General features: G+C 49.8%; 2 protein-coding genes, 1 long non-coding RNA gene and 1 other non-coding gene across 8 annotated transcripts; all 4 read left to right on the top strand.

Moving 5' to 3' along the window:
- Positions 1-960: 960 nt before the first annotated feature.
- Gm38431 (predicted gene, 38431) lies at positions 961-25,455 on the top strand. The gene is made up of 17 exons (NR_038081.2): positions 961-1,210; positions 2,653-2,719; positions 6,255-6,724; positions 11,594-11,785; positions 11,865-11,994; positions 12,152-12,264; positions 12,798-12,885; positions 13,157-13,368; positions 13,455-13,760; positions 16,328-16,402; positions 16,862-17,005; positions 17,301-17,384; positions 17,473-17,678; positions 19,651-19,705; positions 19,788-19,894; positions 24,852-24,939; positions 25,044-25,455. It is a non-coding gene; the product is annotated as a predicted gene, 38431 (long non-coding RNA).
- On the top strand, positions 970-18,811 carry Raver1 (ribonucleoprotein, PTB-binding 1). Its single transcript, NM_027911.4, has 13 exons — positions 970-1,210; positions 2,653-2,719; positions 6,255-6,724; positions 11,594-11,785; positions 11,865-11,994; positions 12,152-12,264; positions 12,798-12,885; positions 13,157-13,368; positions 13,455-13,760; positions 16,328-16,402; positions 16,862-17,005; positions 17,301-17,384; positions 17,473-18,811. The coding sequence occupies exons 1-13, from the start codon at positions 992-994 to the stop codon at positions 17,617-17,619; spliced, it is 2,247 nt and encodes a 748-aa protein (NP_082187.1). The 5' UTR covers positions 970-991; the 3' UTR covers positions 17,620-18,811.
- On the top strand, positions 17,381-17,472 carry Mir7082 (microRNA 7082). Its single transcript, NR_106050.1, has one exon. It is a non-coding gene; the product is annotated as a microRNA 7082 (primary transcript).
- Positions 19,438-25,457, top strand: Fdx2 (ferredoxin 2). Of its 5 annotated transcripts, NM_001039824.3 has the most exons (5): positions 19,438-19,580; positions 19,651-19,705; positions 19,788-19,894; positions 24,852-24,939; positions 25,044-25,457. In NM_001039824.3, exons 1-5 carry the CDS (start codon positions 19,463-19,465, stop codon positions 25,198-25,200), a joined length of 525 nt encoding a protein of 174 aa, NP_001034913.1. In that variant the 5' UTR covers positions 19,438-19,462; the 3' UTR covers positions 25,201-25,457. The 5 variants fall into 5 exon arrangements, 1 of the variants encoding a protein (NP_001034913.1); NR_157202.1 differs by lacking the exon at positions 19,651-19,705; NR_157204.1 differs by having other exon boundaries at positions 19,651-19,894.
- The last annotated feature ends 14 nt before the right edge of the window (positions 25,458-25,471 follow it).

Here is a 25,471-nt window from a genome sequence, read left to right as displayed (position 1 = left end):
CCTGAAAGTAGTTTTCTGGTGCTAGAGAGATCCATGTCTGTCATTATAAACTGCTGATCTTTTCTTCCTTGTGTCTTTTGCCAGTTCCTTCCCCAGCTCCTGTTTAACTTTTTGCTTCCTGTGCTGTCTATCTCTACTACCCCTACCAAGTCTGCTGGAAATGAAACTCAGGGGTTGCCATGCTTAGCAGTTAGTCCTTTTTTTCTTTGTTTTTTGAAACCCTGACTTACTATGTAGACCAGGCTGCTTAGGCCTTCAGAGTGCTGAAAATAATGCCAGCATTTGTCGTTGTTATTTGGTTGTTTGTTTTTCTTTTTTGAATCAGGTTTATCTCAAACTTGAGTTGTATAGTAGGGAATGACTTTGAACTTCAAGTCCTGCAGCTTCCATTTTGGTTTTTCGAGACAGGATGTCTCTGTGTAGCCCTGGCTGTCCTGGAACTCACTCTGTAGACCAGGCTGGCCTCGAACTCAGAAATCCACCTACTTCTGCCTCCCAAGTGCTGGGATTTAAGGCGTGCGCCATCACTGCCTGGCAGCTTCCATTTCTAAAGTGCTGGAATTGCATGCGTACATCAGTACACCTAATTTTTGTCTGTCGTTTCATTTTCTCTTTTGAGACAGGATCCTCATGAATTTGATTTCCGTTGTAACTGTGGATGACATCATAAGATCTGCCTTCCCCTCTAAAGGGCTTAGATTACAGGTGTGTGCACCTGACCAACTCTTAAGGCGGTGTTAGGGATTCACGCCTGCCTATTCTCAATCCTGCCTTGTAAGGCGGCTCCATGTTGCAGCTCCGCCCTTTTATTCAATGGCCCAGAGTCAGGGGAAGGGGGCAACGCTCGCGGGGCTGGTTCTAGCCAATACGCTGAAAGGGGCCGGGAGAGAGGCGGGGCTTCCACCAACCAATCACTACACGCGACCTCCTTGCCGCTCTATGTCGCTCCGCCCTGAGCTCGCTGGTCCCAGAAGGCGCCGGGTTTCCCAAGATGGCGGCCGACGTGTCCGTTACTCACCGGCCGCCGCTGAGCCCAGAGGCGGAGGCCGAAGCGGAAACTCCCGAGACCGTCGATCGCCGGGCGCCCGAACAAGAGTTGCCGCCGCTCGATCCGGAAGAGATCCGGAAACGCCTGGAACACACTGAGCGCCAGTTCCGTAACCGCCGCAAGATACTGATCCGAGGCCTCCCGGGGGACGTGACCAACCAGGTATGGGGGGTGGGGGTGAGAGCGTGGCGGGAAACACCACGGTGCGCGTGCGCGCGCACGCGGGCGGGGGGGTGGAAACCGGGCGGTACCAACGCTGCTGTGAGTGGGGGCTCTCCCCAGTGTCATATCCTCTCCCAGGGTCGTGAAACATTAAGAACGAAGTGGAAAGGGCATGGTTAGGAAAAAGAAAAAAAAGAAAACACTTTAAAGTGCTGGTCGACGTTGCTAGGGGCGACCATCGGACTTGGGAGAGGCCAAGTGGTTGAAGGTTGCAGGTAGTTGGAAGGGGCAGGCAGCTGTGGCCCTGCTGAAATATGTACGGGAGACTGTGAATAGATTGATTGAAATAGATTCCAACTGACCCATGCATATTCAGAGGGTTGTTTCCCTCCTCTGCCTTCGGGTGACAGGAGCTCAAATCTGGAAGTTTCAGAATTAAGAGCATGGCTTTTCTTATCAAGCATAATCGACACCTTTTAGAGGTAGACCCGGAAGTTGGAGCTGCATCCCTCAATGCCTACTAGAATTGATTTGGGAAAATGAAGTCTCCTTTCGACATGAACATGCCGCGGTGGGGGGCGGGGGTTGTATTCTGTGGCACTTCCCTGTGGCTAATCTTGTCTGCCGGGACTGCCCTTCTATTGGGAACCCATGTAGAGCAGGGTGTGCAATGCTCTTTGGACCCAAGAAAGTGGTATCTCTGTTGCCCTGCCCGGTGGTGGTGGGATAGGCCCTTTCTGATTGCTGCTAAATTGTCTGCTCACTGGCTCACCCTAGTACCCCCTGCTCTATAGGCACATGGCTAGTGAAGCTGCAGAGGTGTTGGGGAACACAATAAAGGACCAGACAAGGAATAGACACTTGTGTGCATGGTGTCCTGCATATCTGGAACTGCCAGCCCTATCTCCTTGGGCTCATACACAGGTCATTTGGTGCAAGGAAGCCAGGCAACTTGCCCTGGAAGCCAGCATTCAAAACAGCAGCCCTGTCAACATGAGGGAGTTTGGGTGGCCCCTGCACCCACACAGTGTAGGGTCAGATAAGTGAGTGGGGTCCCTGGTCAGGTAGCATGCCCCCTGTTGTCATGACAGCCCTGGCCAGGTACCCCTGGGTAGCATGCCCCCTGTTGTCATGATAGTTTGTGTGTTTCACTTCTTACAGCCTCAGCTGTTTTCCTCTTGGAGAAAATGGCTTCATAATTAGCTGTGGACCGGTTTCAACCTTGCACAGGGGAATCAGACAAGTTGGGCAGCCTCCTTGAAGGTGTGCAGTTTGAGTTGTTGGTGTTCCTAGCATGTAATCTGCAGTCTTGCCCTGCACAAGATAGATTGTAGAAGATAGCTGTATGGACAAACAGCTATTCATTTATCTGCTTGAATGGAGGGTCCACCTGTAGGCGGCCTTGCCCAGTGACTCCCCGGCTTCTGCTTGTGTCTCTGCAGGAAGTACATGACCTCCTGAGCGACTACGAACTCAAGTACTGTTTCGTGGACAAATACAAAGGGACAGGTTTGTGGGTCATGGATGGACAGGGCAATTATGACATGACAGTCCCCAGTGGTAACAGGACCTGGCTCAGCATCTGTTCTGAATTGTGGGTCCTGTGTTGTGTCAGAGGAAGCAGATCCTTGTTCTGTCTGTCCGTGTCTTAATTTTTTTGAGGCGGGGACTCACATGAAGCTGAGGTTGGCCTTGAACTCCTAGAGATCCACTTACCTGCTTTTGCTTCTTGAGTACTGTGATTAAAGGCAGGCACCACCCACCCTTGTCAGTTCCTTTATCTATTGTGTGTGTGTGTGTGTGTGTGTGTGTGTGTGTGTGTGTGTGTTAGCATAGGCAGCTAGTGTGGAAGTTAGAGGACAATGTTCTAAAGTCAGTTTCCCCTTGCTGAGGCAGGATCTCTCGTGGTTCTGTCTTGCTGTATATTCTGGGCAGTTCTATCTTAGACTATGAGGAGGGCTGTGATGACGGGTGCATAGGAGAGCATGCATATACTCATGAGAGTCTGGGGCTGGAACTCGGGCTTAGGTATGGCAGCAGACTCCATTTTCCAGCCTTCTTCTTTCCTTTCTTTGAGGCATGGATTTAGGCTGTAGCCCAGATTGTTCTGGGGTTCATGGTGTGCCCAGTATCCTAAAGCTTGTAGCATTCCTTTAGCTTGTACCACTCCTTTGCCTTTTCTTATGTTGTAGTTTTCTTTATTTGATGTGTATGGGTGTTTTGCCTGAGCACCATTTGCGTGTTTGGTGCCCACTGAGGCTGGCAGAGGGCACCAGATTTCATGGAACCAGAGTTAAAGAGGGTTATAAGCTGCCGTGTTGGTGCTGGGAACCAAACCCCATCCTTGCAAAAGCAGCAAGTACTCTTTAAGTGCTGAGCTATCTCTCCAGCCCCATTTTTGGTTTTGGACTTTAGGTTTTACTTAAAGCAGAGTCTCATATAACCCAGATTAGAGTTAAATTTATTGTATAAGTGGGTTGGCCTTAAACATCAAGACACCCCCCTGCCTCCGCTTGCAAAGTGCAAGGCTTGTGATCCGTGTGTCAGTGTGCTCAGCTCCCCAGTGCTCTTACTTGTCTCTTCCTAACCCAGGCCCACTGGGCACCCTACTCTGCCATAGGCTGTATGGAGTGCTCAGCCCTATGCCCTTGGGGTAAGACTTGGCAGCGTTGACTTCCCCTGTGAAGGCCATCAGTGAATGTCTATGCTTTCCTGCATTGTGCCAGGTGTTTAGACCATGGAGCACCTTCTGACAACTTAATGTGGAGAGGAATGTGCCCCTTCTAACACCTACCTGACAGGCCAGGCAGTGGTTAAGATCCTGGCCATTGGAGGCGTGGTCACAGGTTGGAATCTTGGTCTGTGTTTACTCTATGGGATTGTATAGGAGTAACAGCAGTGGATGCAGACTGAGTGTGCCTGACACAGACTACTTAGAGCACAGCTGCTGAAGGCTGGGGAGATGGCTCAGCATTTGTCAGATAAGCATGAGGACTGCAGTTGGAACCCCAGCAGCTACAGGAATGCTGGGTGGGCTGGCATGATGACCCACTTGTAATAGAAGTGTGTGGGAGGTGGAGCCAGTCTCCTGAACAAGCTGGGTAGGTAGATTAGCCAAATTAGCAAGCATTAAATAAGAGACAACTTCTACCTATACCTGTGCGTACACTCACTGTAAACATGCATGTATGCCTGTTTACCATACTCATACACATGCAAGAAAAAGAGTCTAGGTATCAACAAAGCAGACCTGGTGCAGTCATCCCACCACAGGGCTTGGAGCATACCAAAAGCCAAGGATATTTAAGTCCCTTTTAGAAAATAACATGGTAGGGTGTGGCACACAGCTTTAATCCTCGCACTTGGACTGCAGAGATAGCTTGATCTCTGAATTTGAGGCCAGTCTGGCCTATAAATCTAGCTCAGGTCAGCCAGGAAACAAACAAACAAACAAAAAGGAAGCAGAAAGCAAGTAAGCAAATACCATCCTGGGAGCAAGTGAGATGGCCCAGTGGGTAAAGCTGTTTTGAAAGTTGTGCTCTAACGTTGGAGGCAGAGCATCAGATCAGACTACTCTTGGCTACATAATACACTTGAGGACAGGCTGAGGTACATGAGGCCTTCAGAAAGGCAGGAAGAAGGCAAAATGAGGTTATGGGATCAAAAGCAGTAGGGGCACAGGGGTACAGAGCCAGGATCTAAGAGAGGAACTAGCTTAGGTTTGGTAGGGCAGTCAGGTAAGTAAGTGGGCAGAGCTCAGGCAGGAGGAGCCCGGCAGGCACCAGAAAGCAGTACTGAGTGTTGTTAGGGGAGCTGGGAGCACCCGAGCTGGGCTGCCTCAGGAGGGTCTCTGAACAAGGCTCCTGTGGCTGTGAAAAGGATTGTGAGTGAGGAGACCAGAGGGGCAGAACACGGCTCTGGAGACCAACTACTGAGTGAGTATTTGTTGTATTCTTGTGTGTGTGTGTGTGTGTGTGAGTGTGTGAGTGAGTGAGTGTGAGTGTGTGTGAGCGCACATGTGCGTGTGTGGTTTACTAGAGATTTCATTTAGGACTTCTTGAATGCTAGGAAAGTGCTCTACTGCCTAAGTACATCCTTAGTCCTTATCTTTGTTTTGTTTTTTAATTTTGTGGTGCTAAAGATGAACACTTTTAACTCCAGCCTCAGGTCTCATTTGTGTTTTTTGAGACAGTGTAAGTCACAATGTACCCAAAGATGACCTTGATTTTCTGATAACCCTGGTTTAGTCTTGTGCTGAAGTGACAGGTGTGTGCTGCCATTCCACAAGATAGAACCCAAGGCCTCATGCATGCTAGGCAAACACTCTACCAACTGAGCTGTTCTCATCCCAGCCCTTGGGTTTTTATAGCCCAGGCTGACTTTGAACTCTGTTCTCCTGGCCCATGTTGCAGATGTTGGGATCACAGCCACAGCCTGGCTCTTGGGTACTGATCTGGTTCTGTTGATTCTCCACCAAAGATGGTGGGTGTGAGGGCTAACCGACTCCCATTTGACCTTTAAGAAGCCAGAACCATTAAGAGTTTGGGGCTTAGGGGCTGCAGAAATGGTTATGAGCACTCACTCCTATCCAACAGTTCTGAGTTCAGTTCCCAGGCACCCACATGGCAGCTCATGCCTGTCTGTGGCTGTCTTCTGGTATGCAGATATACATGCAGATAAAGTACCCATATACATGAAATACACAAGTAAATCTTTTTAAAAATAAAAGAGTTTGGGGTTGGAGCTCAAGTTGGTTCAGTGACCGAGAGCACCGGCTGATCTTCCAGAGAACCCAGGTTCGATGCCCAGCACCCACATCATGGTTTACAACCACCTATAACTCCAGTTCCAGGGACTCTAAAACCATCTTCTGGTCTGCACAGGTACCAGGCACATATGTGTTATGGAGGGACTGGTGGAAATCCAAGGCTCCAGCTGACTGGATTCTGCTTTCCAGTAGTAGATGTTCTATTCACACCTGGTTTAGAGGGCCCAGGGTAGAAAGACAGGTCACTCTGACCCTAGCTTCTCTCCTACCCTACAGCTTTTGTGACTCTGCTGAATGGGGAGCAGGCTGAAGCTGCCATCAACACCTTCCACCAGAGCCGCCTTCGAGAGCGGGAGCTGTCAGTTCAGTTGCAGCCTACCGATGCTCTGCTGTGCGTGGCCAACCTACCACCTAGTCTGACACAGGCACAATTTGAAGAGCTGGTGCGGCCCTTTGGCAGCCTGGAGCGCTGCTTCCTAGTGTACAGTGAGCGCACTGGCCACTCTAAAGGATATGGCTTTGCAGAGTACATGAAGAAAGACTCAGCAGCCAGGGCCAAGTCTGACTTGCTGGGCAAGCCACTGGGCCCACGCACACTGTATGTGCACTGGACAGATGCTGGGCAGCTGACCCCTGCATTGTTGCACTCTCGATGCCTCTGTGTGGACCACCTGCCACCTGGCTTCAGTGATGTGGATGCCCTGCGCCGGGCTCTGTCAGTGGTCTATACCCCCACCTTCTGTCAGGTAGGTCTTGGGTCATTTGAAGCAGCTGTCATAGCTTTGAATGGGGCTCTTGGGAGAGGCTCTGGGATATGGTGGTTAAGGGCGTAGGTGTGGGAATGGTTCAAAGGTCAGAGTGCAAATCCTCGGCTCATCTCACACCCTTATCAGTCATATACTCATTACTTAGATCATGTAGCCCAGGCTAGCCTAGAAACACCATCTTTTTGCCTTACCCTCATGGTTGTCAGGGTTACTGGTAGGAGGCACTTTGCCTGACTCATGTTTGTTATTTTGTTTTTTGAGATAGCCCATACTGATCCTGACCTTCGTATGTAGTTGAGGATGAGTGTGAATTTTAGATTGTATAGTTCTACTTCTCAAGTACTGGATCATGCTTCACCATGCTGAGTTCTGTGGTGTGGGGGTTGGAATTCCTTAGGGCTTCCTGCATTCTAGGCAGTATACAGCTCTACCTGCTCGGCCCCAGCCTTAGCCCCCATCACAGAGCCATGATGACAGACAGCTGGGCTTGGATGGATTTCAGCCCTCCTTGGTGTCCTGGGCAAGTCTGTTTGCCTGCACCGTACTCTGATTTCATCTCCTCTCCCTCTTTTCTAGACATGTGTAATTATGGCTAGCCTGGAACTCAGAGATCCACCTGCCTTTTCTTCTTGAGTGCTGGGATTAAAGATGTAACACCACAGTACTTAGTCTACATAGGCTAAGTAGTAAAGTATCTTTAAAAATAACTTGTACACTTATTTATGTATGCTTCTGTGTGTGTGTGCATACAAGTATACACACAATGGTACCTGTATGGTGTTGAGAGGAAAATTTTCAGGAGTCATTTCTTCTATAACCATGTGGCTACTGGGGATCAAATTGAGTTTGTGAGGCTTAACAGTGTCTTTTCCTACTGAGCCATCTCTCTGCCTTATGAATGGTTATTATAAAGGCTTCTCCTTCATTCTTATGTTCCCATGTATTTATTTTGCTCATGCTGGGAGTGGAACAGGCCTTGCCCAGCAAGTGCTTTACCCCAGAGCTATAGCCCACCCCGTCCTTAGATACTTACTGAGCAGTTCTGAGTCCACCTCTGCAGGACACAGTTGTGTTTGATGCTCTGAATAGAACATGGGCTTGGGACTCAAGACAGATCAAAGTTTGCGTCTCCAGCTCTCAGTTCAGAGTTCCTGTGGTCCCAATCATATGGTGACCCTTTTGCATCTGTCTCTGGGGTTTATGAGATGGTCACAGTATGTGTTCATGATAGAGTTCCTTCCTAGAATCTGCCAGTGAGGGTCTAGTGTGCCTAAGCTGTGGAACACCTGCCTGGCATGTGCAAGGCCCTGGGTCATCTTAGCTCAGTTGACAAGGCCAAGCCTGGTGACAGTTTGATTCCTGCTCCCTACATGGTAGAAAGAGAGAACCAACTCTCAAGTTGCCCATGACACATGAACGCACATAAAATAAATAAAATGCAATTTCTTTTCTTTTCTTTTTTTATTTTTTCAAGTAATAAAGCACGGGGCATATACATACCTTTTTACTTATTGTATTTTTGGTCTGTTTTTGTTTTGTTTTAAAGACAGGGTCTAGCTAAATAGCCCTGACTGTCTAGGAGCACACACTGTAGAACAAGTTGACCCTGAACTCATATGACTCTGCTTTCTGGGTGCTGGAATTAAAGGCGAGAGTGAGTGAGTGTGAGTGGGGGGGTAGGGGGGACTACTGTCTGAGATAGGTCAGGCTCCCTACCCCCTGTCTAGACCTCATTTTAAAGATCAAAAGCCTCAATTCTTTATACATCTATGCATGTGTAAACCCTCCCTTCTGTGGAGATTAAGATCTGCGGGTACTTATGGCCCCCTTCTTTTTATATAGTTATCAAGGCCTAGGTTTCCACTGTCTGAGATAGGTCAAGCTGACTATCTCCTGTTTATGATCTATAATTTAAGATAAAAAACCTAAAAGTAGGGGGCTGGTGAGATGGCTCAGTAGGTAAGAGCACCCGACTGCTCTTCCAAAGGTCCAGAGTTCAAATCTCAGCAACCACATGGTGGCTCACAACCACCTGTAACGAGATCTGACACCCTCTTCTGGAGTGTCTGAAGACAGCTACAGTGTACTTACATGTAATAAATAAATAAATCTTTAAAAAAAAAACTAAAAGTATTTACCTATACATTTAACTTTAAAAAGATTGCCTTCTACTTATTGAATAAGCCTATTTCTCAGCTCCAGATTTGTTATACCAGACTAAGCAATCCCAGAAATCCCATATAGACTTTTATTTAATCTCTCTAAATTCTCCCTTCTTACCGTTATTTTCTACATTTGAGATCAAAGGCTTGGATTTCTTTATTTTATGTATATTTAAGAACATTGAAACGATTACCATTATACTCCCTTGTCTCCTTAAAAACAATTAAATCAAACTTCATTTATCCCTATCCTTTGATCATTTGTTTGTAGGAAGTAGGCTTTGTCCATCATCTGACTCTTTCTCGGAGCAGCCAGCCTGTCTTTGTATAGCAGGGGCTCCCAGCATCTCTGAGCTAATGCTCTCTAAGGTGATAGAATCCTTTTAGAAGGGCCTGGGGTAGTTTTGCAGCTTGTGTGGGAACCATGTGATTTGGCTTGGCTCATTGAGAAATTCTCCCCTCAGACTTACATCATTTGTGTGTGTACGTGTATTCTGTCCAAGAATCTTTAGATAATTTTTAATCGTGAGTTCTTGCCCCACATTGGGCACTGTCTGTAGTGGTGAATTAGATAAGCTTCTTTGGCTCCCAGCAGGTTGCTATTTCAGCCACCCACCAGAGCCCTCTGGATTCTCAAATGAAAGACACTCTCATGCATGCACACGCAGTTAATTCTGATAGGCCTTGACTAGCTCAAAGGTTGGAATCTTATAATTCTTACTGAGGCTAGCAAACACTCCCCTCTGGTATTCCCAGTGTTAACATCCTTTAAAATCTATATTTCATCTCTGCTACCCCAGACCCAATCTGGGAGTAGCCATTAGGACCACTTAGCAGAATTCTTACATGGCTGGTCATCCTACGCCCCTCTCATGGCGACCCTGCCTCTTCCTTTCTTCCCACCTCTCCCAAGCCTGGGGCTCTTAAAAGTCCTGCCCTGTCCTGTTTAGCCATTGGCTGCTGCATCTGTATTTACCAGTCAAACCAAATGAGGGCTGGGTCCCTCAGTGTCTTATAAGTAGTCACTCTTTAAGCAGTTTTTGGGACCAAAATTAACATTATAACACAAGCAGTGTTTGGCCAAACCCACTTCAAGTGTGCATTGTGCCTGGCTGAGATGCATGCCTTTAAATCCCAGCACTGCAGGAAGAGAAGCAAAAAGCTCTCTGAGTTCCAGCTCAGCCCGTGCTGCATAGTTATCCGTGTCTTTAAAGGAAGAAAACTGCTCAGAGGGATCCACTTGCCTGGGCTCTTATGCAGAAGAGTTGCTATGGAAACATACTTAGCCGCTGTCTTCCTGGGCCTAGAATGCAGCTTAGGGGGCATGCCAGATGTTTATGATGGCTGATTCTTTGCCTGGGTTCTCTCTGGGTGCTGGGAACAAAACTTGGGTCCTCTGGCAGAGCTGGGTTGGCACTTAAATCATCTCCAGCCTTACTGGACATTCCACTGAGGCCATATTCTTTTTGATAGGGCAAGAGATGGTATCTTACTTCTTTGGAGACAAATTACCTTGATGTAGCTAAGATTTGCTATGTAGTCCAGGCTAGCTTTGAACTCTTGATCCTCTTGCCTCTACTTCCTGACTGCTGTGGTTATAGGGGTATGCCAATATATCTAGCTTTTCTTCCTCCCTCCTTCCCTCCCTCCTTGCCTCCCTCCCTTCCTTCCTTCTTTCCTTCCTCTTTAGAGACAGTGTCTATCTGTCTGTCTGTCTGTCTATCTATATCTATCTATCTATCCATCCCAGCACTGAAGGTGGGGGGTAGGAAGATCTCTTGCTGATTTCTAGCCTTGTCCAGAAAAATGTGAGCCCCTAGTTTAGGGAGAGAGCCTGCCTCAAAGAAATGGAGACTGAACAGAAAACACACCCTCTCAAATATACCAACTTTTTTTCTCTGAGGCCTGGGTGTGATGGCATATGCCTTTAATCTAGCACACAGCCGGCAGAGGCCGACAGATTTCTTTGAGTTCAAGGCCATGCTGGTCTATCAGTTCCAGGTTAGCCAGGGCAACACAGTGAGATCTTGTTTTAATAAAAATAATTTAAATACAGCATGGGTAGCATTGGACTAATCTAGCTTCCATCCATTTTCACTTCTGGAACATACCTGGTCTGAACTTCTAGATAAAGGTTATAGACTCAACAAACCACTGGGCTCCTGTGGAGGAGGCTGGTGAAGTAAAATAGCTCTTGCTGTGACTTTAGTCTCTCTATGTCTTCACTGGCACCATGACTTCCACATTCACATAGTAATAGCAGCCTTGAATAACCAGCCTGTAGTTCCTGGCAGGCCTGGGTGCGCCCTCCCACGTCAGCCCCTTGCCACACAGTATCTGTGGCCCAAAACATGTGTTCAGGGCAGACTCTGCAGCCATCTCTTACCTCCTGATGTTCCTGATAGTCCCTGTCAGAGTTTGTTCCCAGTGTGTTAGCACAAATAATATAATAGCTATGGGTGCGATATGTCCTTTCTCAGCCCTCTGGCTAGCCATGTGGCCTTGTGCAAACTGACTGTGCAAACTGACCTAGGGCCTCCATTAGCCATTGCACAGATTTAGTGGCCAGTTAATGGACGAGTGGCAAGGAGTCAACTCTGCAAGGGCTCATTGTCAGTGTTGGGGGTCAGCGTCTGGTCTCTGTGGTTACTTACCTACCTGGTGCTCATAAGTAAATCTCTCACAGCTGGCATGTGGCCAGGATGGGCAGCTAAAGGGCTTCGCGGTGCTGGAGTACGAGACAGCAGAGATGGCAGAGGCAGCACAAGAACGGGCAGATGGCCAGGCCCTGGGTGACAGCCACCTACGTGTGTCTTTCTGTGCCCCAGGTCCCCCTGGCCGCAGCATGCTAGCAGCACTCATTGCTGCCCAGGCCACGGTGAGTAGGGCACTCCTTGAACACCATTGTCTCTCTTCTGTGGGCTTTGCTCTGAGCCACCCTCTGGCCTCTTCCTCAGGCTCTTAATCGAGGCAAGGGACTCCTGCCTGAGCCAAATCTTCTGCAGCTGTTGAACAACCTGGGCCCATCTGCATCCCTCCAGCTGCTCCTCAACCCTCTGCTTCATGGGGGAGCCAGTGGCAAGCAGGGTAAGATAGGCCATGCATGATGGCAGGGGTGTCATGCAGAGCTTCCCACAGGCAAGACCCACCCTTCCCTGCCTGGACCTTTCGACCATCTGTCATGCTGAGAACCTGCAGTTGTGCAGGGTGGTGACTTATCACAGAGCATCGTGTTTCCTTTCAGGTCTCCTGGGTGCGCCCCCTGCTATGCCACTGCTCAGCGGGCCTGCCCTGTCCACTGCACTGCTGCAGCTAGCCCTGCAGAGCCAGAGCCAGAACCAGAGCCAGGGTCAGAAGGTAACAGCCTCATATTGGGGGCAGCCCCACCAGGCTCCTTTTCTAGCCCACCCCTGTATGAGAAGTTACATTTCCCTCTGCTCTGGAGAGATGCCTGGGCCTGGTGGCCAGGGCATGCCTACCTATTCCTAAAGTGACTGACTAGGAAAGCCCAGCCTTACTCACACAGCTGTGGTGTAGTTACCCTTGGTCAGCATTGTTCTGTGATGAGCAAGGGTGCTGGATGCTAAGGACTGTCATTGGGTATGTGTGACAGTGGTGGATTTTTTGGAGTGACAGCCCTGACATGCTCAGTATTTCCTGTATATCTCCAGTGCATATAGGTCAGGGCCTGGTATATACGCGAGGGCCTGTAGGCCACATGAGTAGGTGATGGGTGGGGGTGGGGTCACAGGTGCTGGAGGGCTCCCTATGTGTGTCTGCCTGTGAGTAAGTTTTGAGTTGGTGATACTGGGCATTGTGACTCTGGGTGTCCCGTGTCTGCTTCCCAGGCCATATTGTCCCCACCCCCAGCTGACTGTGCTCTGTTCTAGAAGCCTGGGATCCTGGGCGACTCACCTCTGGGTACCCTCCAGGCCGGGGCCCAACCTTCCAACTCCCTCCTTGGGGAGCTGTCTGCAGGTAAAGTCAGACCCTGCCACTCCACCTCTCTAGACATACTGTTTGTTCCCCTCCCCTGTGGCCTTGGGCAGGTGGCTTGCTCTGCCTGGCCTGTTCTGTCTGTTGCTTTGGTGCTCACCTTGTGGGGCAGCTGGCAGTGTCTTTGAATGCTGGCACTCAAAGAGACCCCGAGTCTACCTTTGAGGCACAGTGTTCTTGCCTGTTTCAGGACCATGGGTAGAGTGGCCCTTCAGGGCTGGGCCCTTAGCTGATACCTTCCTTTTCTCTTTAGGGGGGGGCCTAGCCCCGGAACTGCCGCCCCGCCGAGGGAAGCCACAACCCTTACTACCACCATTGCTGGGTCCCTCTGGGGGTGACCGGGAGCCCATGGGTCTGGGTCCCCCAGCAACCCAGCTCACTCCACCCCCAGCCCCTGTGGGGCTCCGAGGCTCCAACCATAGAGGCCTCCCAAAGGACAGTGGGCCCCTGCCAACGCCCCCTGGGGTAAGGTGCTACCCTACTTCCAGCCTCCCCTACTTTTGAGGTCTCCTCTACCCAGGTCCCTAGCAAAACCAACTTTCCTGTTACAGGTCTCACTGCTGGGGGAGCCCCCAAAGGACTACCGCATCCCCCTCAACCCCTACCTGAATCTACACAGCCTGCTTCCATCCAGTAACCTGGCAGGCAAGGAGACCCGGGGCTGGGGAGGCTCTGGGAGAGGCCGCCGCCCAGCTGAGCCCCCCTTGCCTAGCCCTGCAGTTCCTGGTGGAGGCAGTGGTAGCAACAATGGCAACAAAGCCTTCCAAATGAAGTCCCGCCTGCTCAGCCCCATCGCCAGCAACCGCCTGCCCCCTGAGCCAGGGCTGCCTGACAGCTATGGCTTTGATTATCCCACAGTGAGTACTGGGCTGCCCTATATTCTGCCTCTCTTAAGGGTGGCCCTTTGCACCTGTAGAGCAGGCTCATCTGCAGACTGTGCAGTGTGAGCTTTCTTGGTCCAAACATCCAAAATGTGAACGGTATCCGATGAGATCACTCAGTCACAGGCATAAGGGCCTAAGTCTCATCTCAGAATCCACATATTATAAAAGAGGTAGGACTGTAGTGCCTGTAACCCCAGGCCCGCAGTGGCAGAGACAGGAAGGCATTCTAGTCTAGTAGGTAAACTCTAGGCCAGGGGAGACATCCTATTTCAACTGGGTTTGATGGCAAGGCAGGAAGATTGCTGTGTAGTTTGAGGCCAGCGTGGTCTATAGAGCAAGTTCCAGGCAGACCACAGCTGTATAGTGAGACTGTCCGAAAAAGGTGGACAGGGCTGCAACAATCTGTGGTTCAGCATATGGATCCTCAGAGCCTGTAGAAGCTGGGCAGGTGTGGCAAGTTACCTGTAATCCCAGGGAGCAGCAGGTGAGAACGGCATCTCTGCAGGGAGCTGATGAGCTAGGCTAGTGGGACTGGCAAGCTCTAAGTGCTCCAATGGATACAGTGGAGAAAGATCCTGAGGTCATCTTTGTCTTCCATACTTCCATACATCTGCACACACATGAATACACTGGCCAAAAACTATAGAAAATATGTGGACAGCTCCTGAGCAACAGGACCCAATGTCATCCTCTTGCCTCTGTACACACACACACATTCTAAAACATACACACAGTCTCACACACACATACAGTCTCACACACACATGCACACAGTCTCACACACATATATAGAGTCTCACACACACATGCACACACAGTCTTACACACATAGAGTCTCACACACACATGCACACACATTCTAAAACATACACAGTCTCACACACATGCACACACAGTCTCACACACATATATAGAGTCTCACACACATATGCACACACAGTCTTACACACATATATAGAGTCTCACACACACATGCACACACATACTAAAACATACACACAGTCTCACACACACACATACAGTCTCACACACACATGCACACACAGTCTCACACACATATATAGTCTCACACACACATGCACACACATCTATACATACAGTCTCACACACATATATAGAGTCTCACACACACATGCACACACAGTCTTACACACATATATAGAGTCTCGCACACACATTCTAAAACATACACACAGTCTCACACACACACACATACAGTCTCACACACACATGCACACACAGTCTCACACACATATATAGAGTCTCACACACACATGCACACACATCTATACATACAGTCTCACACACATATGCACACACATTCATGAAAGAGGCAGGTGTTCCAGCGCTTCATCCAAGCTTGAATTTCCAAAAGTCTTAGGAGACCCTGTGTGACTATGCAGGTGGGAGATACTACATCTGACCTTTGAGTCACAGCTGACACTGTCAGCTAGGTGTGGTGCCAGCAACAGGAGGTGGAACCGGGAGGATCAGAAGTTCAAAACTGGCCCAGGCTGCATGAGACCCTCAAAAGCAAAAGAAAATTAAAATAAAGGTGTGGGCTGGTGAGCTCCCCCAGCTGCCAGCGGTGCTTGTCTTCATGCCTGGAAACCTAAACTATTCCTGGTCCCACACAGTAGAGGGACTTGCTTCCCCAAGTTGTCCCCTCAGTGGCATCATGGTACACAGAGGCACAAAAGTGTCATTCAATATATAGTGTGTTTCTCATTGAACTTAGGCAACCTCTCTACCCCCATGTCTCTCCATGGAGTATTCCAAAATCCAGGGCAGCCCAGGTGTCAGAAACACTCCTGAGTCCGGGGACTTCTAATAAAGGTGGCTGTATTTTCTCTAGTGTCAAGTGGGCAGACAGGAGCTTGTGGCTGATACCTTTTCTTTCCCTGAGTCTCCTGTCCATCTTTGTCTCTTTCAGATTTTAGTCCCTGCTGGCTTTTTATTTGGTTTTGGGTTTTTTTTTTTTTTTTTTTTTTTTGACAAGAACTCCGTGTAGCCCAGGCTATTACACTATGTAGCAGAGATGACTCTGAATGTCTTAACCTGTCTCTACCACCTGAGTGTTGAGATCTCAGGATTTCTCCATCACACCCACACTGGAGCCCACTGGGGAGGAACCAACAGCCTGGGGAGTCAAAGAGGTGGGGCAGGTCACACTATATCACACATATAGTGCTGGGGATGGACACCAGGGCTTCATGCATCCTAGCTGGGAAGGTGCTTTGCCCAACTCCCAAGACATACCTTCTCCCTTGAGAAAGAGCTTAGCATCCTGTCTGTCCATCTCTTCCCATTTTGATCACAATACACAGTCACTTCACAGCATCCATTCCTGGGGTCCAGGCACACCTGTCCCTTGGACAGAGCACACGTCTGCTCTGGCTTCGACTGGGCCATCCCACTGAAGCTGCTGCAGGCCCAAGTATGGGTCATGAATCCGTAGTGTTAACTGGTGTAGAACTGGCCCAGAATAAAGTTGGCATATACCAACCCCCTTCTCCCATGTTTCTACCCCTTTAATTTAGGATGTGGGACCTAGACGACTCTTCTCCCACCCTCGGGAACCAACCTTAGGGGCTCATGGCCCCAGCCGACACAAGGTAAGAGCCTAGATACCCTGTGTGTTCTGCAGCATATAGTATTGGCTATGTAATAAAGTGGACATGCAGTCAGCACTAGCTGTATAACAAGAAGTGCTTTCCCTTATTAACTGAGCTCCACAAACTGGTGGCAGTCTTCCTATGTTGTCCAACTCAAACTTCTAGGTGCAAGCATTTACTTATCACCTTCAATGGGGCAGTAAGTGGTTCCCTGGGGGCTCAGCAGGGGCTCACCCCATGGCTCACACAGGTGGTCAGTCATCTGTTGAAGTGAAGGTCACTGGCTCAGAGCATGGTGTCTCCCTGAGCCACTCAGAGCTTATCCTCTTGTGGTTCAGTCTGAATTTGCTACAATGGCTGTGGGTCCCAGAGGTCCCCAGAAAATAAACATGGACAATCTGAATCATGGTGGGCAAGGGTTCCTGCCATGGTTTTCCTCAGCTGAACCTTTCTCTGCAGATGTCCCCCCCACCTAGCAGCTTCAATGAGCCCCGAAGTGGTGGAGGCAGTGGGGGACCCCTCTCTCATTTTTACTCTGGCTCACCCACCTCCTACTTCACCAGTGGCCTACAGGCTGGCCTCAAGCAGAGCCACCTGAACAAGGTGAGTCTGCCCTACAAGGGACTGGTCTCTAGGACCATTGGAATGCCGGGCTGTGTGTCTGTATGTCTCTGTAGCCTTGTCATCCAAGGGGTCTCGGCGACAGCTCATGCTGCAGTGGTTTTGGCCCCTCTGGTTCCCACTGTTGAGCTTCCCCTCATCTCAAGTTGGCCTAAGGTGTGGGTGGTCTTAGCCCCAGAAGACAGATGAGAGACAGCTGGATTACCACCAGGCCTCAGTTCTGAGTTGCAGGCTAGGTGGCCTCAGGGTGACCTGCCCCACCTCTTTGACTCCCCAGGCTGTTGGTTCCTCTCCAATGGGCTCCAGTGAAGGGCTCCTGGGCCTGGGCCCTGGGCCCAATGGTCACAGTCACCTGCTGAAGGTACGGGCAGGAGGAGGGGAGGCACAGGGCTGGGCAACCCTGGCTCTGGGAGGCCACTGACCTGGCCCCCCTTGCTGTCTGTCTCCAGACCCCACTGGGTGGCCAGAAACGCAGTTTTTCCCACCTGCTGCCCTCACCTGAGCCCAGCCCAGAGGGCAGCTACGTGGGCCAGCACTCCCAGGGCCTCGGCGGCCACTACGCGGACTCCTACCTGAAGCGGAAGAGGATTTTCTAAGGGGTCGACACCAGAGATGCTCCAAGGGCCTGCACCAAGTTGCTTTTGGGTTTTTTCTGGTATTTGTGTTTTCTGGGATTTTATTTTTATTATTTTTTTTAATGTCCTTTCTTTGGGTAATAGAGAAATCTCTGCAAAAGACTTTGCTGACCAACCAGCTGGAGCTCAAGGAATGTGGGGTATCTGGGGCCACACCATTACCTGTGGGCTTGCTCCTGGAGCCAAACCCTGCAGCCTTAAGAGAGAGGGGCCTGACCTGCTCTCTTTCCCTCCCTAGCTCCAGGCCTCCTCTCCTGCCTCGTCACTCCTGTGTTCTGGCCTCTTGAGTGCCTTTGGAGGTGTCTCTGACCTGTGAGGATCAGAGACAGTCCCCGTTTTTAAACTTCGACAATTGACTTTTATTTCCTTTTCTAATTTTTATTATTTTTTAAAACAACCAGGATGATTATCACATCTACTCCCCCATCCGTCCAGAAAAGCCCCAAATTGATTCCTTCAGGGTCTGGCCTGCCCAGGCTCTATTCCACATGTGCAGGTTCCAACAGCTTAACCCTATTCTCTTCCCAGTCATCTGCTGCAGGTATAGCTGTCTCATGCCCCTGCCTGCCTATTCTGGCCAGTACCCTAAGCCCCAAGATCTCCAGCCCCTGCCCCAGTATCCTTGCCTTCTGATGCCTTAAAGTTGGGCCACAGGTCCTGCTGGGTCAGAGCCTCACAGATGCGGAGCTCCAAAAGCTCCGCTCAGGACCAAAGAGCTCTGGCCTAGGGTTCATCCTTTCTCCAGGTGTCTGCCCTGTGGACAGAAGGCTAAAGCCTTGATCTTGGCAAACCACCCCTTTTGCCCAAAGCCTGGATGCAGAGACCAGTATTTTCTGCTGGCTTCAACAGTCTCCCCTGCTGTCTGTGAAAGGTGACCATTGTACCCAGGCCACTGGGCCTCTACCATGTTCTTTCAAACCCAGGTCATTACCATCCCCAGGCTGGATCACTGGAGCAGGCCTCCTCTCTGTCCATGTGAGGGGGACCTAGGGGCTCTGCCCTTAGCCAGCTGAGCCACCACCAGCCTCCCTCCCCAAACATGATAACCCAAACCCACTCCAGTGGGTGTATCTCACCCCCTCACCCCACCCCCACCCCCTGCATAGACCTTTGCTGAATTAAAGTTTGTAAGTAAACGGTTTTAAAAAAAAAATCAGAGCTGGCTGGTTCTTGATATAAACCATGGGCCAGCAAACTAGCTCAGAATTCTGGTAACACAGACAGCCTGAGTTTTATCCCTCTGCCCCAAATGGTGGAAGGAGAGAACTGACTCCCGCAGATTGACCACTGACCTACACACATGTCACGGATGGGCTCATACACACAATCCCTAAAAATTTAAGTTGGGCTTGGAGGCCAGCCTGGTCTATATGAATTGCTTAGAGACTTAAGAATTTCTCAGTCTATAGAGATTCTGTCTCAAACAAAATTTAAATACTGGTTGCACATAACCGGTAATTCCAGCAAAGGAATTCGGAGATCAAGGCCAGACTAGGGGATCCTGTCTAAAAATTAGAGAACTCAGAGGTTGGTCCCAATTGCCGAACGTAGTTTTAGTTCCCAGCCCCACACTACCCATCAACTCTTCTGGGCTCCATAGGCACCCACTTGGTGCACATACGTACATATAAGCAGAACACATACAGTACGACCTAAGGGAAGAAATATCCAACCACAGGGCGAGGCCGGAAGTCCAGCTAGATCCCAGTGCATCACCTTTGACCTCACACGGCGCCCAAACGCTGCGTTTACTGTCGCTGAGGACGCGCAGAGCATGCTAGGTCTTCCGGTCACGTGGCCTATCATGGCCGCCTCCATGGCCCGGGGCGTGAGCGCCCGGGTCCTGTTACGGGCGGCCGGGGGATCTTGGGGACCCAGGGCCGGGCACGCGGCGGTAACATCTAGGACGTTCGGGACTACAGGTACATAGGGCTGGGCCGAGCCGCGGCGTGCAGCGAGGCCGCAGCCGCTCACCCACTCGTGTGTTTCCAGGCGAGCGGCGTGCTGGCGAGGAGGCGGCGGACAGCCCGGAGCTGCCCCGGGACGTGTGAGTGCCCCTCGTGCCACGCCCTGCCCCTCCCTGCCACTCCCTGCCTCCGGCTCAGCACCTGCACCCTGTTTGTCCCCAGGGTCAACGTGGTGTTCGTGGACCGCTCTGGCAAGCGGATCCCGGTGAGGGGCAAAGTCGGGGACAATGTTCTATACCTGGCCCAGCGCCACGGGGTGGACCTGGAAGGTAGGTCATATGAAACTAGGGAGATCCTTGGCATTCTTATACCTTTTTGTAATTTTGAGAGGTTTCCTATAGCTCAGGCTCGCCTCGAACTTACTATGTATCAGAGGATGACTTTGAACTGCTGACCCTCCTGGGACCTGGTGTGCACTACCACAATCCAATACTTTTGTTTAGGTGGTGTATGGGTGGGTCCGATCTCACTCTGTGAATCAGGCTGTCCAGGAACTTAAGTATGTAATCCCGGCTAGCCTCCAACTCATTGCAGTGAACCTACTGCCTCCACTTCCTGAGTCCTGAGACTACAGGCATGTGCTGCCTACCATATCACCAAATAGGTGGGATGGGAAGAACTGAGATGGAGTCCATGTTATTCAGGCTGTTCTGAAATCAGCTATATAACCAGGCTAGGCTCAAACTCACAATAGTGATGCCCCTGCCTCCACCTCTTTAGTGCCAAAATGGTTAAGACAGAGTCTCTGACTTACCCTTAAACCTGCTGGCTGATCATACTGCCTTAGCTTTCTCAGTTCTGAGAATACAGGTTGTCTCTACTGTTTTACCACCTTTGCGCTAACGCCAGTAAGATGGCAATAATGAAACTGGAAAGGTCGCCAGTGCTGAAGACTGCAGACGGCTTGTGAGAAGACCTGTGTTCTCTTCCTACCACCAGCTCTGTGCCAGGCAATTCACAGCCTTCTGTACCAGTAGTGCCGGGCACACTACCTCACCTCCATGGCACCTACTCACATGCACAACCCACACAGAGACACATGGAAACACTTAAAAATCTTTCTTTAAATTAACACTAAAATAAAACTAGGTTTTGGAGCAGCCCTTACTGAGCTGCTAGAATCTGTGCTCTCTTGGAAATTGTGGATTCTCCATGTTGACCCCCCATTCTCTAGTGCTGCCGCTGACTACCTTTTGGGGAGAGGTGGAACTGAAGCGGGATCACAGATGCACAGTGCTGTCCCTCACCACTCTCTTGCTGTTTTTCAGGCATCACAGCTCAGTCCTGTCCTAGCACCTCTGTGCTTATAATGTGAGAGGTGATTTCCCAGCAGATGACTTGGCTCCTCATTCTTCAGACTTGACAGCCTGGCATCCTTTCACCCAGCTTAAGCCTCCCGTGCCCATGTCTGTCTGTATTTAGTGGCCTCATAGAGCCTGGCTTTCATTTGCTTTCTGACATTTCTCCCACAGCCTCTTTCACACCTTGGCCTCCCAAGGCCCTCCATGTAAGCAGGTCTGAGATCAGTGTATGTTGAGTGCTAATTCCTTGGGACAGCTTTAGGAGTAAAGGGGGCAGTAGTTCCACCTTGCAGAGCAGGGAGCTGTACACCATATTATGGTAGGCAGGGTCCAGAAGCAAGAGTCACATGGCAAAACATGATTCAGACATGGGGCATTTCGTCCTCTCATGCCTCCCTTGAGTATCACCCTTGAGTGTTTTCTGTATTGTATTTATTTAGCGTGTATGTGTGTGTGTGTGTGTGTGTGTGTGTGTGTGTGTGTGTGTGTGTGCATGCATGCACGTGTGCGTGTACATGTGTGTGTGCACGTGCATGTGTGTGTGCATGCTTATGCCTCGCCGTAGAGGTCAGAGGATGGCCTGAGGGAGCTGGTTCACCCCTTCCATATTGTTTTCCTAGGGATTGAACTCAGGTCACTGGGCTTGCAGTGACCCCTTAACCCAGTCAGAACATTTCAGGGCAACCATCGACTAATAACAAGACCCTGTTTATATTCATACCCAGCCTGGGTAACTTAGCAAGAGTCCCTGTCTCAAAAATTATGACAAGTTATGAAAAAAACCTGCCACCTCCCCCAAATGACAAGAGTCTTTGTGTGAATACTATGTACTGTGTATACCAAAGTGACAGTCTTTTGTCATAGCATGCCGTTCTGAGCCTAACAGGAACTCTAAGCCCAAGAGTAAAGACAGGTTGTCATTGGCAGACAGTTGGAAGGGTCGGTGCTGGGTTAGTGGTGCAGCACTTGGGAGGAGAGGCTGTCTGTGACTTTGAGGCCAGCCTGGTGTCTACATAGCAAGTTCCAGGACAGCATACACAGTGAGTCTCTTTCTCAAAACAAACCCCAACCAGTAAAAAGCACTAGAGAGGTTGGGGGGCGGTGTGTGTGTGTGTGTGTGTGTGTGTGTGTGTGTGTATGTATGTGTGTGTATGGCTGATTCTGTTCCCGAGTCCGGCAGGCACTGTGCAGAACAGAATTTATAACAGTTCGGAAGCAAACAATTCATGTCTCTCGCGCCTCACCAGCTTTGTAAACTCCAAGCCGGTTTCTCTGAGCCTTTTGTTTCTTCTTTATAAAATGGTAGATTTAGCATCACTTTCAATGGCTTGTTGTGGGAATGAAAATAATTAATGCTTGGTAGAGAGGAGGGTCGACCAACAGCCAGCCCCAGGATAAAAAGGTGACTATAGATCCCCTAGCCAAAGGTGCACGAGCCCCGTGGTGGGCACTCCTTTGTCAGAAGCTGAGCGTCACAAGGCCTAGCTGAGCCTAGGAGCTGAAGACCAACCTCAGCAACACAGACCTAGATTAAACAAAGAGCACAAGTAAGGCCCGGCAGCTCAGGCCGGCAGTCCTGGCAGTTCAGGAAGCTGAACCAGGAGAGTGGAGAGTTCCTGATAGGGCTGTCATGGTGGCTCATGGTTAAAGGGCAGTTGCCACTAGGCCTGATGACTTGGATTCGGTCCCAGACTCGACACCACTTCCAGTTGTCCTCAGAAGTATACATGCGCACTGTGGTGTGCATATTCCCCACACGGGATCACACACAGAAATAAATGGGGGTGGGGGTTTGTTTGTTTGCTTATTTATTAAAGCTGCAGTAGTTATATAAGTTTAATATTTACCTAAAGTTATATGCAACATCTATGTACTTTAAATATACACATTATATATTGTGTAAGATTTGTTTTATGTAGCATATATAAATACATCAGTGAGGCATAACTGACGTAGGCACCAAAGGGTAGCTTTAGGCCCCACAGATTGAATATCCAGAACAAACACTTGTCAGGCCCACTTGGCTCATTGGCTCATGGGTGTCTTTTCGCAGGCAGCTCTCTTCCATCTGTGATTTGCTGCTGGTTTCACCTTCATTATCAAGTCAAAATCCTCATCTTCTTCTTTTTCGAGACAGGGTTTCTCTGTGTAGCCCTGGCTATCAACTCAGAAATCCGCCTGCCTCTGCCTCCCAAGTGCTGGGATTAAAGGCATGAGCCACCATGCTCAGCACATTCTTTTTTTTTTATTATTAGATATTTTCTTTATTTACATTTCAAATGCTATCCTCTTTCCTGGTTTCCCTTTTGGAACCCCCTATCCCTCCCCCCTTCCCCTGCTCACCAACCCACCCTCTCCCATTCCTGGTCCTGGCATTCCCCTATACTGGGGCATAGAGCCTTCACAGGACCAAGGGCCTCTCCTCCCATTGATGATATTTATTTCATATATGTAAGTACACTGTAACTGTCCTCAGACACACCAGAAGAGGGCATCAGATCCCATTACAGATGGTTGTGAGCCACCATGTGGTTGGTAGGAATTGAACTCAGGACCTGTGGAAGAGCAGTCAGTGTTCTTAACCAGTGAGCCATCTCACCAGCCCTGAAATACATGTTTAAAAAGCTCTCAAGGGCTTGGCATGGTGGCTCATGCCTTTAGTCCCAGCACTTGCAGGCAGAGGCTGGCAGATCTCTTGAGTGCAAAGCCAACCTGGTCTATGAGTGCATTCTAGGACAGGACAGCCAGGAATTTATGGTGAGACCCTGTCTTTAAAATTATCAAAAAGCAAACCTGTAGGCTCCTTTTTAGATTCAAATGAGCCTGGATAATTTACCAAGAATTTCTGTCTCAAAAATTACAAATTTGGGGTGACTCAGTGGATAAAGTCACTAATTCCTCCCCTGTCAAGGTGGACTGAGGGCAGAGGCTTTATTCACTGCCCTCTGAGGTCCACATGGATGCTGTGGCAGGGGTGTTCCACCCCCATGCTTGCATACACAGTAACAAAAGGTGTTTAGAAAAGGATTCTGAGGCCAGGCAGTGGTGCCACATGCTGCCTGTAATCCCAGCACTTGGGAGGCAGAGGAAGGTGGATTTCTGAGTTTGAGGCCAGCCTGGTCTACAGAGTGAGATCCTGGACAGCCAGGACTGCACAGAGAAACCCTGTCTCGAAAAAAAAGAAAAAAAGAAAGAGAGAGAGAGAGAAAGAGAAAGAGAAAGAAAGAAAAGGCTTCTAAAGGACTGAGGACGAAACTGCAGACCTCTTGTTTGCCCAAGACTCTAGAAACAATTCCGAATACCCTTTTACAAAGTCACAGGGTGAAGCTGATGGTGGCAAGGTGCAAATAACACCTTTATTTCCAGCACTCAGGAGGCACAGGCAGGTAGATCTCTGTGAGTTTGAAGCCAGCATGGTCTACACAGTGAGTTCCAGGACAGCCAGGGTTACAAGATAAAGAAGCCCATCTCAAAAACCCAGATGGATGGATGGATGGATGGATGGATGGATGGAAATTTAACTAAAAAGTTATGTGGTGATAAACACCACAAAACAAAGAGAGAGGAAACTGGGGAAACAGTTGAGTTAGCCTTGACTAACTGCAGCTAAACAAAGCAGAGAACATTCTAGACCGTGGGTCCAGAAGTGCAGAGGCCCTGAGTTGGAAAGGAAGTTAGCGTAGTGAGAGTCGGTGTGGGACTAGGCATAAGGTTCACGGTTGTCATCCTAGCATTTAGGAGATTGAGGCAGGAGAACCAGTTCAAGGTCACCTTGGCTATGTGGCAAATTTAAAACTCATCTGGGCTACCTCAGACTGTCTTAAACAAAAGCCTGCAGACAACGTCGAAACAGTTGGCTCTGAGCTATGGAGCTAGGTGGCAGGTACTCTTCACTAAGGCTGTGCTCTTCCCATCCTGTCCCCAGGGGCCTGCGAAGCATCCCTGGCCTGTTCCACCTGTCATGTGTATGTGAGTGAGGCCCACCTGGATCTCCTGCCTCCTCCTGAGGAGAGGTGAGTGGGCAGCCCCCGGCTAGACTGCATGTTGCCCACATCTCTTCTATCCACCTCCAGCTGCTTCAGGTTACCCTAACCCTAACCACTGTCCTTTGTCCCAGGGAGGACGACATGTTGGACATGGCTCCACTGCTCCAAGAGAACTCAAGACTGGGCTGCCAGATTGTGCTGACCCCTGAGCTAGAGGGAGTTGAATTTGCTCTTCCCAAGATCACCAGGAACTTCTATGTGGACGGCCACATCCCCAAGCCCCACTGACATGAGGCCACTGGACAGACCAGGCCATGGAACTGAAAAGAAAAGCCACGCTTCCTACTCCAGAGGACGGACTGCCCAGGAAAGAGAAGTTGGACCCACAGTGTGAGACCAGAGCTGCCACTGGGGACAGCCAGTGTCTGAGCCCTGAGGGGGATGGGTCTCCATCTTGGGTGTGTCAGTCCACCAGGGAGAATCGAACTATAAATTAAGGATGGACTCTAACCAGAGCTGCAATAAAAAGTCACACACATCTCCGACATGTTTTGTGTCC

The sequence above is a fragment of the Mus musculus genome, chromosome 9 (assembly GCF_000001635.26).
Source record: "Mus musculus strain C57BL/6J chromosome 9, GRCm38.p6 C57BL/6J".
Taxonomy (NCBI): Eukaryota; Metazoa; Chordata; class Mammalia; order Rodentia; family Muridae; genus Mus; species Mus musculus.
This window is presented reverse-complemented; position numbering and strand designations above follow the sequence as displayed.